We start from the raw sequence: 20,340 nt of genomic DNA, 5'->3' as shown, positions 1-20,340 counted from the left end.
GGGAAGGCTAGCTAGGTAGAATCGTTGGAGACAAGCCCCAGAGCATATAATACAGCACATGATCAACTAGTGTCTCAAGCAATACATGTCCTCGATCACGGATCAAAATTAACCGGTGAACTACTGTTCTAGCAATCGACGTGGGGTGGTGCTACGTTTTGTTCTATTGGTGCTTCTCAAAAGCAATTGCCTTTGCAGGGATAAATCCCTGTTAGTTGCTCCAGGCTCAGTTGCGATATGCTGCCTGATTTGACTTATAAAGGAGTCTAGGCTCCCATATCAATTTAGTTTTTCACTCTAAATCTAATTCGTAATCAACTCGTCAAGCCTGGAAGACAGATATGGTCACTGCAGGCGACTACCTTCCCAACACGGACTCAACGAGTTACCGGAGTCGATTATGCCGGTCTGCACCCCAACCTGATAGGTCAAGGAACGTATGGAGTCCTCCCAGGTCAACTTCTTCCGGCAGGAACTATCAAACTCACGAAGCAGATGGTCAATCTGATTCCGAAGAGGAGATCACCCCGATGGACGAAGGCAGTGACGACGACCAAAATGACTGGGCTATGGAGGCCGATGAAGGGGCCGAGCATGAGCAGGGCTCAGTCAAGGACCAATCTTCTGGAGATCCCCCCGAGGGCTCGATCATGATGGCTTTTACGATGCTGTCCGAGTACGTCTCAATATATTGCCCTTGTATAGATGAAATTTCGAGATCCATGCTGATTCAGATTCGATAGTCTAGATCTACGCCAAGAGTCAGTGCCACATCCGATCGACATGGTTTTTCCTTGCTTATGACTGTTAGAGCGAAGCTGACGTGACTTCTCAGAGGTATGGAAGAATATGCCAAGGTCCAGCGCGACTGTAATAAAAACACGCAGCAGGCTCTGCAGGCCCTGGGGGAGAGACTCGTTATCCTAGAAGAGGAAGTGAAAGAGTTACGGCAGAACGCGGGTAGGAACAAGGGCAAGGATACCGTCGGCGGGGATCGAAAAGCAGCCCACCCCAAGAGGCCGACACAGTGATGCGATTGTTTTCCACGGATTGAGCCGCAATGTGACAAGCAGTTCCATGCTACCTAATCCGAGAATCGAGAGCGGAAGTAAAGGCGCAGCGGACAAAGCGATAGAGCAAAAGATCTGCATGCATGGCATAAGAAGCCAATTCTCTTCACACTGCGGTCCATGATCCATCCTTTGCAGCATATCCTCCCGTAGAGCGCCTACCTGATCAGCTTCGCCATAAGATGACGCCGGCGTGTTAACAAGAATGCGCGGGCCATTGGCCATTCCCCCTACCAGTGAGATCGTCATCGACATCGCCGGCTATCACGGCAAGCTAACATTGTATTTGTTGGTGTCAAATATGGTAGTTTGCTATAAACTCTCCCTTCGCTTTTTTGTGCTGCATTTCAGGCTGAATACCACCCACTATCCCAGTTCCTAACGGCTGGCTTAATCATCACAGCGATATTACAGCTTCTGCTCTACTGGAATCAAACATTCCATCATTCTCAATCCATAGAAATATATTGTTATATTTGAGCAAGTCATGATTCCAAATCATTGCCGATCGTTACAGTAAGATAGTGTCGGAGAGTATTTAATTTAGAAATCCGCTAGCTCCACCCGAGGTAATTTTGAATCGGAAATGCTGTATTTTTCTACTGTACCCAGACTTACTAGGTTCGCCCTAATGCAGGATGACTGCGGCACATCTGTCCGATCACAACGGTTCGCGTCTCAGGAGCAATCTCGCCTTCCGTTTTGGGCCACTATAGAGAGCATATCGGTGACACCAGTCAAGGATTGAAAAAAAAGCATAACTTGCAACCTCATTTCCGATATGGCCCACTTGGTCTACCATAAAACCATAATTTGTGGTGAGTCTACCATGTCGTTATTGATGTCGAGGAAGATGCTATCGTGGTCTCCCAGCCCAAAGTCTGCATAACGCCGAAGTAGTATGTTTTGAGCTGCCCTATTACCTCAATGATGTGGTGCCAATACCTGATGGAATTGAGTAATGCTTTCCTACGCTGCTCTCTCATTGAATGAAGTCGTGAGATAACCAGCATCCCTAATTTTTCACATGTCACGAGCGGTGCTCTAGACCGACAAGCCCAGACCCACCCATTTCTGGTTTATGGTACGCGCTAGCCACGTTTAGCGCCACATGCATGGTGGCGTTAGGAGGCTGAAAGAAAATTAAAATCAAAAGAAGGTTACGCCCGGCAAAGATCGACTGCTGTGGTCATTTATCCCCTCTTCCCCCTGCAACCTGGGACACCGTCGCTGAGATTGAGATTGATTTGATATATGCGGATCTTTCCCTCAAAGCGTTACTGCTGGTCTTTGACGTAGATCCCAATTGTTCTTTGTCCTATCTGCCCCGTATGTCAGAAGAGTTTGACTTCGAGGGATAAGGGAAAGGGAACACTGTGTGGGCCGAAACTTGGGATGACCCCGGTCTGTGATGCCAGGAGAGGGGTCTGGAATCATTGCGAAACTGTGAAATTAGTGATTTGTTAGAAAAGAAATAGGACTAGCGGGATAGCTCTAGAGACAAATCAGGCAGTACGGAAGATATATAGGCCGGGCGGTGGCTACGGCATCCGAATCGAACGTTGATCGCCCGATAAAAACGGTGGACGAACATGTCGAACAGTAGTTATAGCTATTCTTGGACTGCCGGCATGTGATGAAACCAGATCTGGAGAAGACAGATCATCTGCCTTGCGCGATTAGTGGATGGGGAAACGAAAATAGCATATTTTTGACATCAACTCGATACACAGACCCGCAGGATTAGTTTCGAGGGTAGGTCCGCACAAAGCAATCAATAAATATCAGTCTCAGCGACGGTGCTACAGGGTTACAGTACAAGCGGAAGAGGAAATGACCACAGCAGTCGATCGTTGCCTCGCGTAACCTTTCATATTATTATTATTATTATTATCTTTCTCAAATTGTTTTTCTTTTACTTTCCTCGCCCATCACACTAGTGTGCGCCGATCGAAGCATAAAATGAAAATGGTATCTTTCCCCTGATCTACCAGCCTCCTAACGCCACCATGCACGCGGGCGCTAAATGATGGGTGGGTTTGGGCTTCCCGGTCCAGAGCACCACTTGTGACATGTGAAAATAGGGATGCTGGTTTTCTCACGTCACCATTCAATGAGAGCAGCCTAGGAAAATCAAAAATACTCAATTCGTCAAGTATTGACACCATAACAATGGGGGAATAGGCAAGTCCAAAACATACTTGGGCGTTATGTAGGGACTTTGGCGGCCCGAGCACGAACCGCCCCTCCCGGAACAGGGCCGTGCCGAGGAAGCAGAATGATAAATGATTACAGTACCACTAAACCATATTGAATCTAGCGAGGGACCGTTGGATGACATAATACACGTGTGCTGGCCAATCACCAAGATAAGTAGACCAACTCGATATTGCATACACTCACGACCTTAAGAGAACTACTTGGATTTTATTTCATATTTCATTGTTTCGCTGAGATAATCCTCCCAGTCAATAGACAAAAGAGGCCGCGGAGACTTCGATACTTGATTAGTTTACACGACCCATGAACGATTGACGATAACGCGCTCCAACGGCACTAATGCCTGACGCTTCTCAAGAAAGAGCTCCATACTGGTTGATTTGGGGCATCGTCTGCGTCTGTTGGGTATCCAACGAAAATGCGTTCGTCATGGGAGGGCCCGGTAGCGTGCTCGGGTCCAGTGCTCCAAATTGTCCATTCGAGTTCGTCCAAGTGGGTGGTTGCATCACATCACTTTGCGGAAATTCAAGACCAAAGCGTTTGTTTTGCTGTTCTTGGATCTTCTTCCAGAGTCGGGTGGCTACACCCATCAGATCCCCGTGAGCCGTCTCTAATTCGCTCTCTATTCCTTGCGATATCATTTGCTCCGTGGTCTGGTCGCTGGCTGTCTCGAGCTGCTGTTTCAACTGAGCAATATCCGTTTCGAGCCGCTGGATTTTGCCGAGGCACTGTTGCTTCTCATGCAGGGCCTTTTGCCTCTCCGTGACAAGCTGCCGGTTTGTGGCTGTCGCTTGGAGGTGCTCACTGCGGAGCTGCTGCAGCTTCTGCTGAGCTTCTTGCCGTTGTTGCATCACCTGTGCGGAGAGCTTTTGGTAGTCATCATCGGCATCGCCCAGGATATCCAGACAGCCTCGATGGGTTTCGTTCCATTCCTCTTGCTCTCTCTTCTTTGCTTGTGAAGAGGACGTTGTTGCCTTTGAGCCGAAGTTAGTTATGGTTGGCTTTACAGACAAGGGACACTCACGAACGTTTCCCGCAGCTGTTCTTGTCGGGTGGAGGATCGGTGATTAGTCTCATTATCAGCTAGCAAGGGACGTGCAATGCGACTGGCAGAAGTGGACAGACCAGGGGCCCGTTGACGAGCCTTTGAAGCGGGCTTCCGCGTAGGTGGCATCTTCGGTGTGGCGGGCAACGATTCCCGGGAAAGAATGATTTCAACGGATAGTGTTTACGGAGACAAAAAAGGTCGTCTGAGATACAGTGGCAAAAGCGGGAAAGTATGAGCTTTAAAGTCGCATTGAATGTGGAACTAGGGAGGAAAGCAACCCAAAGAGCCAGGATTTGCATGGTTCCAGCCCTCTACGTAGGCGCCAAACTAAGTTTAACGGTTGTTTCAACATGACTCGCTGATAAACAGTGTTAATGGGTATGAGTGAACAAACGGTCCCTGGGCCAACAACTTCGTGTAAATCGACTATCGGGCCAACACTTCCATCACAGTTGGAAGACCGACAATTGACCATGTCTTTCCTCTTTATGTTTGCCACCATCTTTATGCATCGTTGAGGCTTTCATTTGTGGTGTTTGTACATCTTTGTAGCGTTTACTTATGGTTGTGATTAAAAGGTAGTATTCGATTTGAGAGTATTCAGATGTCCTGGATAAATAATTCGACTGCCAGCATTCACTATTTTGCCCACTCTCGGCTGTATCTTGTTCTTGGCTTGTAAATTCGTCCAGGGCCCTTTTCATGTTGAATTTCTTTCGGCTCCCATGCTAGCTTTGGCAGCGGATTCGGCGAACTTGCCCAGTATGGAAATTGGAGGCAAGGATAGCGAAGCAACCATGATTGGGACTACACATTGAGCTTGTACTTCATGGAATTGATGGGTTGTCCTGCATTCTAATGTCTCATCTGAGATCCTGAGACGAAGAAAGCCGAGTTAGCGACAGCCTGTCATTGAAAGGCTGTCTGGGCCTCCACCGCCCTATCTCCAGTTTAGATCATAGTCATTGCATAGTGAAAGCAGCATACTCTTCCCTGGCTGTTCATTCTCTCATATCGTGTCGCGGCTTCATGCTTTGGTCCTTGCAACCTCTTGTATACTTTCCGACAACGCTTCTCTACTTACATGTAAACTGAACGTGCGTCACACTGGTCGTCGACTACGCCTCGACCGTCTAGCACGATTCCCTTCGAGACAAGATTCACCTACGATACCTCTGCACCGTGCAACGAGCTGCTCTTATCCGCGTCCTATCTTCGTTTCGAACAGTGGAAACAATCACACTTGACGTAGAAGCACATGTGTTGCCTAACACCTGCGTCTGCGCTACCGCGCACAAAACACCATCACTAGACTTCATACCCTACCCCAGGTTAAAGGCGGGGTTTGAAATGATGCTAAATTCTACTGTACAGAGAGCCCCGAAATGACCCGCTAGCTGATATTCTAGCTACTAACCTTGTAGCAAGCCATGGACCCACCCAGGCGGTCGTACGAATGAAGCATGTGATCTATCACCCGATGGACAAATCCTGCAGGAGTATCGCCGACAGGAAAGCCGAATAACACAAAATGGTTCCTACGAACTACAATACAGCGATTTTCGAAAACAGTTTACAGTACCCCTCAGACACTCATACTTTGTTTCCCGGTTCGTACCCAAAACGCCGCCTTTCCCAATTAAGAGTAGTCGTAAGTAAACCTAGCCTATCAGTGGATGTTATGTTACCACTTATCTGAATAAAGACAACGCCCGTTTCGGGTACGAGCCGAGAAACAAAGTGCGTGTGCTCGAGCGGTAAATTAATTTCGAAAATCGCTGTATAGTACAGTACTACTGTATCGGACAAATTTTTGATTTTATATTGAGACTATTTCTTTTGCCAGCCCAAGGTCCAAGACTGACCACCTTTGTTAATATTTGCTTCGATGGAATAATTACAACAAGGTAGCATGCGCTTTGGCCTCGTATCTGGTATACACTAGCTATGAACTAGCTGGCTGGCGAGGACATAAATCCGAGCTCTGGATCGATCCCTGCAATCAATTAATGAACTTCCAAGAATGGAGCATAACCACAAGCATTGCGGGACCGACCGACCGACCGAAGGATTTTCGGCGCTAGTATGAGAAATCACAATGACCGCCAAGAAACAGGCTTTATCCAATGTGCGTGGAGTTTGACGCGCCGTTGGTGACTGAAAGGTTTAGCGCAACGGATATCCCATAGAAATGGGCCGACAGCCCTCGTAACTTCGCTTAGCTAGTGATCTACGTGGGCCAAATTAGTTCGGATTTTGAGGCTCGGGGAACGCGAGTTCTTTGTCTACCATAACGTTCAAGTGAGAACGGTTAAACAAAGCACGTTCAAGCACGTTTAAGCACGTTTAAGCACAAGCGTTTAAATGAGAACGTTCAAGTGAGAACGGTTAAACAAAGCACGTTTAAGCACGTTTAAGCACAAACGTTTAAATGAGAACGTTCAAGTGAGAACGTTTAAACAAAGCACGTTTAAGCACAAGCGTTTAAATGAGAACGTTCAAGTGAGAACGGTTAAACAAAGCACGTTTAAGCACAAGCGTTTAAATGAGAACGTTCAAGTGAGAACGGTCAAGTGAGAACGTTCAAGTGAGAACGGTCAAGTGAGAACGTTTAAGTGAGAACGGTCAAGTGAGAACGTTCAAGTGAGAACGGTTAGACAAAGCACGTTTAAGCACGTTTAAGCACAAGCGTTTAAATGAGAACGTTCAAGTGAGAACGGTCAAGTGAGAACGGTCAAGTGAGAACGGTCAAGTGAGAACGGTCAAGTGAGAACGGTTAAACAAAGCACGTTTAAGCACAAGCGTTTAAATGAGAACGTTCAAGTGAGAACGGTTAAACAAAGCACGTTTAAGCACGTTTAAGCACAAGCGTTTAAATGAGTACGTTCAAGTGAGAACGGTTAAACAAAGCACTTTTAAGAACGTTTAAGCACAAGCGTTCAAGTGAGAACGTTTAAGTGAGAACGGTCAAGTGAGAACGTTCAAGTGAGAACGGTTAGACAAAGCACGTTTAAGCACGTTTAAGCACAAGCGTTTAAATGAGAACGTTCAAGTGAGAACGGTCAAGTGAGAACGGTCAAGTGAGAACGGTCAAGTGAGAACGGTCAAGTGAGAACGGTTAAACAAAGCACGTTTAAGCACAAGCGTTTAAATGAGAACGTTCAAGTGAGAACGGTTAAACAAAGCACGTTTAAGCACGTTTAAGCACAAGCGTTTAAATGAGTACGTTCAAGTGAGAACGGTTAAACAAAGCACTTTTAAGAACGTTTAAGCACAAGCGTTCAAGTGAGAACGTTTAAAAAGCACATCGATAAGGAAAGCGGAAGTCGGTGGTTATTCAAGTCGGTGGTTATTCAAGTCGGTGGTTATTCAAGTCGGTGGTTATTCAAGTCGGTGGTTGTTGAAGAAGCCTTCAACGAAAGTGCCAGCACGTTCTTCGATCGTCTCCAAGAATTATTTCTATTAGGTCTACTTCAGAGAGACCTGCCATCTAATGCTGCGATATCTCTACGGCAGTTACTTTACCGCACGGTCACCCCGCCGTCACAGTCTTCTTAAACGATACATGTGCATGTGTCATGCAGACTTATAATTGGAAGTTCTTCAACTATATTGACCATGTTCTTAAAACGGTCATCCTTCAAGTCCTGTGCACCATCCAGGGCCATTCCACCACCGATTTCCCTTGCATGGAGTACTGTATGCCACCGCTAGTGAGCTGCGAGTCAGTTCGGTGAGGCTACTGACGGGCTTTGTTCATCTTCAACGGTCACAGTGACATCCTAGTAAAAGTTAGTAGCCAAAATTCACATTCCAGTATTCCACTCACCGTCTAGTAATCTCGAGGAAAAGAGGATTGGAAAATCCGTCGGTCGCCTTGACGAGAGTGGCGGACAACAACGATGTATATGACCTCCAGTCCCATCCTTTTTAGGATTCTTGATAGGAGTGTAGGTATGGTCTCACGAGTAAAGAAAGGACTGTAGATATAGTAGAACTAAAATGATATCTAGTAATCTATCCGTGCCTAGGGACAGCTGTGTGCGCTATGACAAACTAACAATCGCTGCTCCATAGACCTATATGTATATTGGCATGAACAAGATTATAGTCATCTGCGCCATCGATAATCTCGCCGTAGCTTCTTCTCGTGTCTCGGTGACGGTTATTTCGCCAAGTCGACTTGTTATTTAGCCTTACTCGGGGAGACAACAGCGTGTTCTTTTCGGATCCGTTCAGCGATCTAGTCTTCAACGTAAAGGCTGCCCTAGCCCGCAGAAATCAACGTTCTCAACCTAACAATGCCTTAGTCGCCTGATCGACTAAGGTAGTATAACTGTACTAATTCGCTTGTCCTCTAGATAAACCGAGTCTATAGGACTTAATTCATTCGACCATCAGGGTTTTAGGACCTACCTAGTAATACTTATTTTTCCTTAAGCTCAATTAGCTAAGCTATAGATACTCTAGTCAGTATAATACCATTCAAGTACCTTAAATAAGACTCTCCTAACTTCTATAGGAAATACTTTGTATTCTTGCCGCAGTGAATTCGCGGGCAATTCGTGCAGAGAAAATCTAGGTAAAGCTCGATCAAGACCTAAACACTACGCGGAAGGCCCTAACGTAGGTCACCGACGAGCTAGAGCAAGTGAGCAAATTGGCTGATCTTATTTATAAGGCTAGCCAGCGGATGGGAGCTGTAACGGACTATTTTCTGAAAGAACACGGTATCTAAGAAGGTTCCCGAGGCTCGGAGTCATTTGAGGTCATTCTTAACAGCGTGGTCGAGAAAACGGAGGCGTAGGAGCCTAAAAAGGATGCAGCAACGGTAGATGCCAGCTCGGGAAGCAATGCTCCAGGTCCCGCAGAAATGGGCAGCTAAGTTATGTTGAATAATGGTCAGCCAACGTGTAAATATTACCTATATGCTAGCCGTTGGGTTTTCTGCGGGCGCGCGCGGTTACCCGTGTTTGTCAACGAGATCGAACTCCGCACTACAGACGCGCTCGAAATCAGTTTCACCAATTTCTTCTCTTTGATTCCTTCTCAACGTCTAGTTTTACTAATGCTAGGCCTAGTCTAGCTAGCGAAATTTAATTTCCCTTTTCCTATTTGATAGTAAATGATGGGCTAGTCCAGATGTAGGCCGAGATGGGTCTGGCCAAGACTTAAGAAAGAACCAATGAGAATGAAATGGTGAAACTAATTTCGAGCGGAACTGTACATAGCATGATAACTCGCTTTATTTCTTCGATGAAGGAAACATAAGAGGAAGCTAGTTCTACTCTATTGTTTATTCCTAGAAGTCTATAATCTCGGTCTCCGCGTATAGTATATACAGTACACCCTTCTTTAGTAGTGATAAAAGATCGAAAGTATTTATCCCGTGCCCGTGCACTCACGCGAGAGTTAGAGCGGGCACTAGATAAATTCGAACCAGCCCTTACCTCAACTATATCGCAGGCCATACCGGTAGCTAGTATCCTTAGACTAGCGTTCGAATATGACCGTACGCGGAGGTCGACTACCCTATCTCTAGAGATAATACCCACTCCGAATCTCAATTAAGATAAGGGTGACTTGGAGTATTCAAAATCGGGTAGGTCAATCCGGTAGGTACTATAGATCGTTCTATTATATATATATGGTTTTTAACTGTTCTTCTTAATAACAGATGTACGGGATAGTAGGCAACCCTCATTAGCGGATTCTATTGACAACGCTACGGAATAGCTCGAGCAACTTTATCGTATATAAGTTGCAGAAGGGTAAGCAGGGCTAATAAGGTACTAAGGAAGATACACTCTATTATACTACCAATATTATACTCGTATAGTATCGATTTTGTAGGGAGAGGAGACCGACGGTAGCGACTATATAACCTTAGAGCCCTTCTAATATAAGAACCTAATCTAACGTATTAAAAGATAAATTCTAGCCGTACCTTAGTTATAGCCTTAAATAGGGCTTCTTTAGCCTTCACAATATCATCCTAATATCTTCGTCTCTAACTTCGAAATACTAACGTAACCGGCGTTCTAGGAATCAATCCAGCGCGTTATATAGATACCGCGGGAGATAATATAGCTAAATAATACTATACCAGTTAGTCTATATTATAGATCCTTAGATTCGGGGTTATAGGAGTAATATCTGCTTGATTAAACTTAGCAATCCATTCTTAAATCTATTATTAGGTATACTACTTAGCTCGGGAGTTATCGGGCCTATATTTTGTATATAATATAGATTTTGCTGCACCTATAAGGACTAATTCATAAAGAAGGCTATTAAAGCCTCCTCGGAATAGGCCTAATTAGATCGCACTATTAATACGAGATATCTTTAGCACGTCGTTCCGATATTTAATTCTATCGTCCCTAATACCCTAGTATATTAGTCGATAGTAAGGGTTTCTAACAATCTAGCTGAGTATCGATTGAAAGATAGAGTCCCGATATATATTAAAAGAGAGCTGAACTAGAAAATAGTACATTTGCAAGAGAGGACGACACCCGTTATATAGCGTCGTAGAGAGTACAATACCTAGATTGAGCAAAAGTACCTCAAAAGCCACTAGGTAGAACTCCTGTGATATCAAGCCAGGTCATGGCTCTAGTCTTAACGAGAGCAATGAGCGTCGAAAATAATTTCATGGCTAAATTCCGTGGAGATTCATTGACTTCCTCGGAGTAAATGATTGCCGCAAGCTCAACTGCTCCTAGGGCCATGGTTGACTGCTCCGGGATGTAGGTACAACCCACTGGTTATCCCGATCAGCGTGTGCTAGCGATATCGCCGTCATAGCCATTCATTGTATCTGTTTCAACAGGCAGCATTGCGTATATTATTTGGGAAACTCCAAGAATAGACTTATGATTTATGAATATAAATACTCTTGGGCGGTCGAAGAGACCGTCTTCATCAATCTCTTTTTCTCGAGCTCTCTTGCCAAATCAACAACCATCTATACTCATCATGCCGTCATCTCAGGAGCGATGGGATCCTCTGGTCATCTGTGAAATGGGTCTTCGCAGGCACCAGCAGACTTGTTGTGGCCTCACCAAAAACGGGACATATTGCAAACTCTACCCGACAGTGAATGACGTTGATGAAGGTCGCAATAAGCTGAAATCCCTTGCTAGAAGGCAATTTGATCTTTCCGACCTCCCGATCCTGCGCGACATTGCGTCCCACTTCCTATGTCGGCGGTGGCATCGGACACGCCAGGCCGACCAACTCGGACAACAGTGGTATGATGCGGCTGTCCGGAATATACCTTACATACCAGTGGCTGCGCCTGTGCGACCGGAGACAACCCGTATCACCAGACGACATGTCACACGCGATATGCTGCGGGAGAATAATGTACCCTGGCGAATTTCCTCAACCCGTCCAGCCACTTATTCTATTGAACGCGGATCGCACTCATTGCGGCTCAAGAGTCTCAATGATTTGCCCGTCTCAGAACACATGAATTGCCTGATCTGCCTTCAGGAAGCCCAAGCCGACCCTGTAGTTCTGAAGTGTGGAAGATGCGTTTTTTTTGTCCATTTGAGTTGTATGGAAACTTGGCTCGGATTCTCCCCACCTGAGAATAATCCCCCTTGTCCAATATGGTACGTCAATTGGCCCTCTTTGATGGTGTCTTGTGTGCTGTCGCTGACCGAAAAGCAGTAAACATAATGGAGCTTTTGACGCGTTCTTTTGCTCCTTGAGGACAGACGGCCCTAGTGGCGAAACACGCATCGACGAATCGGTGTCTTCCGAGCAACAAATCCATCGATCAACCCGTTCCGTTGACCGTTCCGTGGATAGGTCCTCTCCGGGTCGCTCGGCCACGGATGGGTTAGCGGTAAAAAGCCAACCAATTGTATCGACTCAACGACGGTCAGCTCGACTTGCACAACAAACCGACCCTTCGGGGTCGTCTGACCTATCTGAGCTCCGTCGGTCGGCGCGGAGGGGACAGCCTCCAGAACGATTCCAGTAGTGGGGTGTGGCACGCATGGTTTGGTGAGGGAGTGAGGTAACGATACTGAGGGAAAATCCGGGCATGCAGCGATATCCCGCCTCCTTCCAGTGCGCATTTGTTGTATTCAATCAACGTCAATCCTAAATCATCCATGCCAAGAGCAATGCGTCGTTTGTTGGAGTCTTGTCGCGTGTGTACCTACTACGTAGCAAATTCAAGATGTTGGCCCAATGATATAGTACTCCGGCATCGTCCGAGCTAGGGGCATTTTGGCTGTTTCTTTCATGTCCACGAACCACCATGTATGGTGCACCCTCCCTATTTCTTGTGTCGTTGGATGGGTTACAGATTATAATTCTGTCAACATGTGACGAGGACAGGCCTTGAACGACCCGCACAAAGAGTTGCCATCGCTGTGCAAGCAGTCGCGCAAACTTCTGCCGACCGTATGAATATCGGACGGCCGGAGAATCAAATACGCCCGCTCATTTCAGTTCCCTCTCGAGTAGACGTGCCCCGGATCAGATTTGTAGACGCTGGAGTATAAAGTGATCGCACCATAACCTAAGTATATATCACTAAACTAGCAACCCTCTCCATACGGCGCCTTTATAATAGACTCCAATCAGGCTCACCCCGTTCGACCACGGACTATATGGCTTAGTCTAAAGCGAAAGCGCGATTTAGATCTCGAAATCGAATAGGCCTCTCGTTCACGGCTATACCTATCCGACTCCTAGCCCGAAACATTCACCGTAGGATCCCCCTTAGCTCGTCCCGCTCCCATTTAGCGAAAGAATCCAAACGTAGTACCAAAGATCGGATAAGTCGACGAAGATCTATAGCTGACCTACGAGTCGACCGTTCGAATTTTCGGGCGGCTAATCTTCCTCGCCCGTCTCCGAAGCAATAAGGCCAAGTTAGTCAACATCCAACGCCTTAAATAGGAGCCCTCTTCCGCCGAGTCGTTAGTAGAGACGATACACTAGGTTGCCCATCGAAGCTTCCCTAACCTACTCGAGCATTATCGTTATAGAGGTCAGGATTTCCTAGTATAGGAAGCGGTTGAGTTATCCGTAGGCTAGGTACTAGGGTCGCGATACTCCATCGACAAAGGAGCCCTCGCCGCGATTGTTTAGCCGGTAGGTATAGGGCGTACGGGCTATTTCCCTCCCCTTTCCGAAGGAAAGGGTCGCTACTATTAAGAAACTAATAGCTAATGATTATTAGGTCCTAAAAGGAATAAAGCATCTCCGTAGGTAGGGCAGAGTACTAGCTACCTTAAGTACCGATACGATCTTTCTTACGGAGTCCGGTATCGTTAAAATTAGTAAGTACGGAGCAGTCTAATTTTCGAATACCTTCGGGAGGTAATACTAACGAGGAATATATAGCGGGGGCGGAGCATAGTTACTAAATCGACGCGACCGAGATAGACGCCGCAACTCTAAAGCTAATAGCCCTAGCTAATATAGTCTAAAGCTTAATAATAAGAAGCTCTCTAGGAACAAAATAGAGCCCCGAGGCCTAGAGTCTCCCGGAAGATCTAAACCGACTATCGGTTAATAAGCTGCTACGAGTAAGTAGACTGCGGCACGATCCACAATATCCGCGGATATCCACAATCCATATCCGCAAACTGCGGATATGGATATTTTTTGATATCCAAGATCCGCAGCCTTGCGGATTTGGATATGGACCTCATATCCATTGGATATCTGCGGATATCCAATGGATATCAAACAATACAAACATGCCTAGACTCGTGACCTTAAGGGGTATGCATTATTATTATACATTCCTGTGTATTTTTCGTGTAATACTTGGTACTCGAGGTTATTGAATATCACCAGGTAAACCGTAAGTATAATTTCTGACCTCGGTCAGAAATTATGGGTAGAAGGTCAAGTACTGTTCTACTCACAGTAGTATACAATTGGAATCTCTGACCACGGTCAGAAATTCAGTCTATACATTTTTTAGGGGGTTTATGAATTTGAATCTTCTAGGCCCTATTTGCTATTCATAGATCTAACTGGAAGCCATCTGGTAACCTTAGCTGTTTTCGAATCCGCCCTAAACGGCCTAGCATACTCCCATCGACCGGCATCTCTGGAAGCTTATCATCCTCTTCAACAGCCTCGCATGGTCGTTTTTAAGGTTGTTTTCCTTTTACCCGTCTACGTCGCTCAGCACTATCATCATCCGAGTCATTATCACCGCTCTCAGTGTGCTGGGTAGCCTCGAGTCCAGTCTCTTAATCCTCCTCCTCGTTATCACTAATAGGCTCCAAGACCTCAAGCTATGGTAATGATCTCCGGGTTTGATCTAGCAAAGCAGCTTCACCTTGGGATAGATGCTCTTTGATAATCCCTAGCTCCTCTTGCCGAAGATCAAAGTTAGTAGCAAACTGATATAGCATCAGGCCACGGATTGTACTCGGCTTCAATTGACCACAACGGTAATAACAGATGTCACGAGCACAGTTGAATAGTCGTTCAACACCAGCACCACTAGCAGGGATAGATAGAATGTCCCTTACCATCCTAGCTAGGGTCGGGAAGCTCTTCTCATGTTCCTTCCAGAAAAGTCGAGGTTTCTGTCGCTCAATTCCACGAGCAAGATATCGTGCAATCTCGTCGTCATCTGGTTTTGCAAGCTCTTCCAATGGCTGGTTCTGGGATGCACAAGCAGCATCAAGATCACAGTCATCATTCTCATCAATAGCTACTCCAGAAGTCTCCAGTGCTGCTGGGTCATTGGTATCATAGGTAAGCATCTTCCTATATCGATCAAACTCTCGGCTTAGGACCTCTTGATAACGATTCACATAATCAATATCACCCTGCCAATCAGTCGAGGAAAAGTACCGGAGCTTCTTTGATGGAGAGAAGATTGTTGCTAGAGCATAGATGTCACCATAAGGCTCGTAGTCGGTGGCAGTGTAGTACTTAAAGAGCTTTTTCTTTGCTGTTTAGAGTGCCCGCAATATCCGTTTCTTCCAGATCACACCTTTATTCTTAAGCTTCGCCTCGGCTACATCGAGATAGGAGAAAAGCTTATTATAGATGCTGTAGATATTGTGTGCGGTAATATCCTTTGTCTTTGACAGCATCATCGTGAAATCAAAGAAGGGCTTTGTCAGAAGAAGAAGATACTCGACTTGACGCCACTCTTCTAGATCGAGCTTGAAATAAAGATATTGATGATCAGTACAATACTGATCATAGAATGGCTAGAGCTTCTTGGCCCGGTTAAGCATCAAAAATGTTGAATTCCATCGTATCCGAATATCTTGGATTGGAATCAATGCAGGCTCCGGCTGAAGGGCCATAAATGCCTCCCGACGTTGTGGGCTTGCATTAATAAAGACTGCTAGTCCTCGGATCTTCCATACTTTTATTAGTCTAGCTATTATAAGGATCTAGGGGTAGAAGATATACCTTTTTTAATATATCTGTGATCTAGATACCGCCGGAGGTATTGCGCTTATTCTAGAAGGAGTGGGTTTTTTCCTCGGACCACTCTAACTCGATCTCTTTGTTGCTTAGCACTGCCTTAAGCTTCCCAAGAAGCTCATTCAGACTCAGCTGGATCACATGCGCGATGCATAGGACACGGAAGATTGAGATATCTGATAAATGCTGAGACTGAAGGTAGTCCTAGATACTCTGCATCAAAGTATTGTTGTTGGTTGCGTTGTCTGTAGTCACTGACAGGACACGATCCGAGATACCATGCTCTGTTAGGATCTAGGTCACAGTTTTACTGAGATTTTCACCAGTGTGGGAGCCATAGAGAGGCTCAAAGCCTAGAAGAACCTCACAGTAATCCCAGTTATGATCGATAAAGTAACCAGTAATAGCCATAAAGGCCTGCTAGAAAGGAGAAGTCCAGCAATCCAAGGCTATTAATAGCCGACACCCCTCTGGAAGTCTCTGTAGAATCCCCTTCTGGTTATTCTGGATTGTTATATCGAGATGACATCGAATGGTTCGTGCTGATAGAATTGTAAGTTTAGTGGATGATTGTTAAGCAACCTCTAACATGCGGTAGAATTAGGGGTGTTCGATCACTCGAAAGGGCAGATATGCAGTCGAAATGAATCTCAGAATAGCATCGGAGAGATGGTCTTGGGTAAATGATATGCTAGTAGTACCTGGCTAGATCAAAGTACTTAATGTTAGCTACTAAATTATAAAGAACTTGACTACTATAGTAATGCCAGTTAAGTGCCCTGGTTAACATACCATTCTTTTGAGAAGCTGGTCGATTCTTGGGCCACTTTTTTTTGAACATGCTCCAGTTTTGAGGTGTGCTGTCATAGGCGAAGAACCAGCACGCCGGAATCTTGGATGGCCAATCGTACAGAGACATGCCTTGCACATAACCTTCGGCTTTCCATTTTTGTCATTTGCAACCTGGTAGAAGCTATCCCAGATATCCGATTTGCTTTTTGATTCCCATCGAATTGTGTTCCTAACATCAGACTGAGATCCATACTCAGTTATAAGCCACCAACTAACGAATTTATTGCGTAAGTCCTCCATATCATCACACATAGAATCAGATGGATATAAAACCCAGTGCTTTTGAAGGGGAGGTCCGACGCGAGTAAGGGATAAGGGCGCAAGGGTTAAACGAGTTGAACGAGTCGGCGATATCGATGGGACTGGTATTTGGATACCCAAAAAATCGGAGAAGTTGTCAGGGTAAATCCGATCAGAAGCTAAATCCACATCTGAATTAGTGAACGAGAACTGTGATTGAGACATTAAGAAGTTAACAATTATAATATATAGTATAGTAGGGTGCTTAAAAGAATAGAGAGGCTTACATCTGAAGTAGTAGAGGTTTTCAGGGGTAAAGTAAGCGTACTAGGATATTCTAACTTAGACTTACTTTTGATGTGGTTTACCTAAATGATTGGCTGTATTATATATTAGTGCGGATAATTGGAGGATATCCTACGGATTTTGAGGATATCTTAAGGATATTGAGGATATCTTGCGGATATTTTGTGGATATTTTGTGGATATCCACAAGATATCCGCAAGACCTCGAAACTCGCAAAGTCCGCATTTCAAGAACTTCTATCTCGGATTTCTCAAGTTCTAGTAGTCAGAACAAATTGAAAAAATAATCAGTAGATAGCTAGGACTCTCGGCTTTTATTTAAGCCTAAGGTTGAAATAATTCATCCAATAATAAAGGTTTTGATTTTCCATGTTCTGTTTCTTACGAAGTTTATCATTGTTAACAGTAATTAAATATATATTTCTATATATAACTTACAACAAAATCGTCAATCTACGGCCATCTTTACAACAAAACGTCGGACTAAGAAAACTACGACACTACCTACAAATACTGTATAAGGAGACCTTCGATACATATCTATTTCCTAAAATTTCAAAGGGCCGACCGTTGATTAAAGGGGTTGGTTCTGTCAGGACCAAACATGCGTTTATTTCAACGGTAAGGAAATATTGGTAAGCTGCATTAAGATCATGTGACAGGCTACAAGGGGGAAAGTAAGCGAGAGTTATGCTAGTGCGGATATGGATATCAACTCATATCCGCAGTGCGGATGTGGATATCAACTCATATCCAATATCCGCAAATTGCGGATATAAGGATCGATCTGATATCCATTGGAGCGGATATGCCGCAGTCTACGAGTAAGTATAATCCTACCTTATCTATTATACGAGACTACGGCTGACCAGGCAGAGTAAATTCTTCGAGCAATTAGGGGCTAAAGGGGAATTAAAAATACTAGTAAATATAGTAAACAAAGATACGTACCACGAACTTGATTTTCTCGGCTACGCATAAGAAGCGCATGATATTCGCGCCTAGTATCCGTGCGGGAAATCCCGTCGCGTAGATATAGCTGTCTTTACCGTAAATCTAACCGTATTAGGATTGTCTACGTAGAGACCTCTGATATACTTTCGGATATCGCTCAACTTAATCACTAGAGTAAATTCCCTACGAGGTTTCTTTCGGCTTGGTTTTTAGGGGTTATAAGGTATTAGTTAGGTCACTTCCTACGGCTTGGCATTATTAGACAAAACCTTTCTCTTAATCCGAAGTATATATACATATATATATCTATAGTCGTCTCCTATTACTTTTCTGTCTAAGAAACCAAACGCACACTTGCCGTTTCAATCACAGCTCATCCGCGGCTAATCCTTTTTAGGAGACTTATATATTACCAGAAATAGCTTACCGACGCGTAAAAACGCGTGATGGTCGTGATACAGCCGTGTTTTCACTACAAACAATATGAGATTTCCTATTATGGGGGTTCAACTTGGGATCCACCCACTCCTACTTATCGAGGTTACGATAAGATAAGTAGGCTCGATAAGATAAGTGGGAATTCCTACGGATGCTCGCATCTGATGTGCTTACAGAACATAAAAAAACAAAACAATGTGTTAGCAAGTCGGTCTATTAGAACCTCTCCTCAAGGTTTACGGTGCCACTTCGCGAATTATTCCCTGACATCAATCCCTATCGCGTTCTCCCGCCGGCGAGCTACTATTATAGTTCCTATGGCTTTATAAAGCCTTCATCGCCTCGGTGACTCCCGCTCTAACACGCGTCAATTCAGCCTCTAGCCGACTAGCCCGGAGCGAGCTAGCTTTAACCTCAGCTCGAAGCCGACGAGACTTTTCCTAGAATCGATCGCTTTTGCTATACGCGTCGTCTAGCCGGGCCTAAGTACGATCGAGCTCAACCCCTAGCTCGCGGTTCGCGCCTTCCAGTTAGCGGATTTTTACTATAAATAACCCGTCTTCATCCTATTACACCCTTATATCTTCCTATATCTTTATTGAGTACCGGGAAACCTAGCAGGTAGAGGATATCTTACATCTTCCCCTAGATCATCGTCCCGCCCCGAGACAGATTCCTATAAGGTCTACAGTATAACTACTTCGAGCGACCGGCCCAATTTTTCATATATAGCCCGAAATAGGCCGACGGTTCTATTACTTAAGCTCGACTACAATAATAATTTCTTAGATTCCGTCACTAACCAAGCGTATCCGTCCTCGACTTATAGCTAGAGGCGAACTTAGCTAGGTACAATATCAAGGCCAAGTCGATTATCTAAGATTCATCAGCTTCCCCTCTCCATAGAATATCTGAGACGGAAAAAAGGTATAGATATATACAGATAGCGCCTCTCGACATTACTATCTCATCGCGGCGCGCGTTTCGTTGCTTTTGAAAGTCATTTCTTTTTCTTTTAATACGGATAAATATACGAGACTTATCAGCTACGTTTTTAATAACTAACTATTTCCTCTAGAAAAAAGTTGTCATAGGGTCGTAATATCCGTGAAGATCGCTTGACGGTTCGTTAAGCATCTATCGAAGTCCACCGAACGGTTAGACTTCAAACGGATTAACGGATTAACGGAGTAACGGACTAACAGATTGGAGTAGGGGTAAATAGATTTCAACGGTAATCTCCAAAGAGAGCAGCCCTTAGCACTACGGCCTTGACTATATACTACTAGCTAATGGCCTCCAGATTGAACATAAACGATGGTTCAACCACTCGGTGGTGGTGGACTAACGACCAGTGATCCCATGACCACCAACCCAAGCAAAGATTGTTTAGAGAGCTGGACACGTCCAAATCGTGTCGGCTATATGTACGAGATAAGATTTGGCTGTTGGTCTGCCTATATAAAGCAGAGGGCCATCAAAGGCCTGACCGCACAGTCGAAACATTGCACAACCATTCACATGCAGCTCGTTCTCAGTCAAAGCAGATCCGGTCATTTTCTTATTTTCTTCCCCATATCGCTTGACGAACTCGGAGCACCTACTAACAGCATACGTCATGAATCATCCACAAAAAAGCGATAGGATAGCTGCATATGACCCCTCCAACGATCCCCCAACCACCCTTCGCGACCACAATCGAGCTTGGATCGGCAATTCGCTGGCAGCTTAGCTATTTGTGCATTGAACGGACGAATGTCTCAGCAAGGAGCCAGT

At 45.1% G+C, this 20,340-nt stretch overlaps 3 protein-coding genes across 3 annotated transcripts; 2 read left to right on the top strand and 1 right to left on the bottom strand.

Moving 5' to 3' along the window:
* Positions 1 to 341: 341 nt before the first annotated feature.
* Positions 342 to 1,031, top strand: N7455_001673 (uncharacterized protein; the record flags this gene model as incomplete). The annotated part of the gene is made up of 3 exons (XM_065604056.1): positions 342 to 676; positions 744 to 761; positions 836 to 1,031. 3 exons carry the CDS (start codon positions 342 to 344, stop codon positions 1,029 to 1,031), a joined length of 549 nt encoding a protein of 182 aa, XP_065462547.1.
* Positions 1,032 to 3,643: 2,612 nt separating this feature from the next.
* N7455_001672 (uncharacterized protein) lies at positions 3,644 to 4,464 on the bottom strand (the record flags this gene model as incomplete). The annotated part of the gene is made up of 2 exons (XM_065604055.1): positions 3,644 to 4,264; positions 4,315 to 4,464. The coding sequence occupies 2 exons, from the start codon at positions 4,462 to 4,464 to the stop codon at positions 3,644 to 3,646; spliced, it is 771 nt and encodes a 256-aa protein (XP_065462546.1).
* Positions 4,465 to 11,319: 6,855 nt separating this feature from the next.
* N7455_001671 (uncharacterized protein) lies at positions 11,320 to 12,334 on the top strand (the record flags this gene model as incomplete). Its single annotated transcript, XM_065604054.1, has 2 exons — positions 11,320 to 11,960; positions 12,019 to 12,334. 2 exons carry the CDS (start codon positions 11,320 to 11,322, stop codon positions 12,332 to 12,334), a joined length of 957 nt encoding a protein of 318 aa, XP_065462545.1.
* Between the last annotated feature and the right edge of the window lie 8,006 nt (positions 12,335 to 20,340).

Source organism: Penicillium solitum (genome assembly GCF_028829755.1).
Source record: "Penicillium solitum strain IBT 25940 chromosome Unknown utg000001l_segment0_segment0, whole genome shotgun sequence".
Classification (NCBI taxonomy): Eukaryota; Fungi; Ascomycota; class Eurotiomycetes; order Eurotiales; family Aspergillaceae; genus Penicillium; species Penicillium solitum.
The sequence above is the reverse complement of the archived record's forward strand: the minus strand, read 5'-3'. Positions and strand labels throughout refer to the sequence as shown.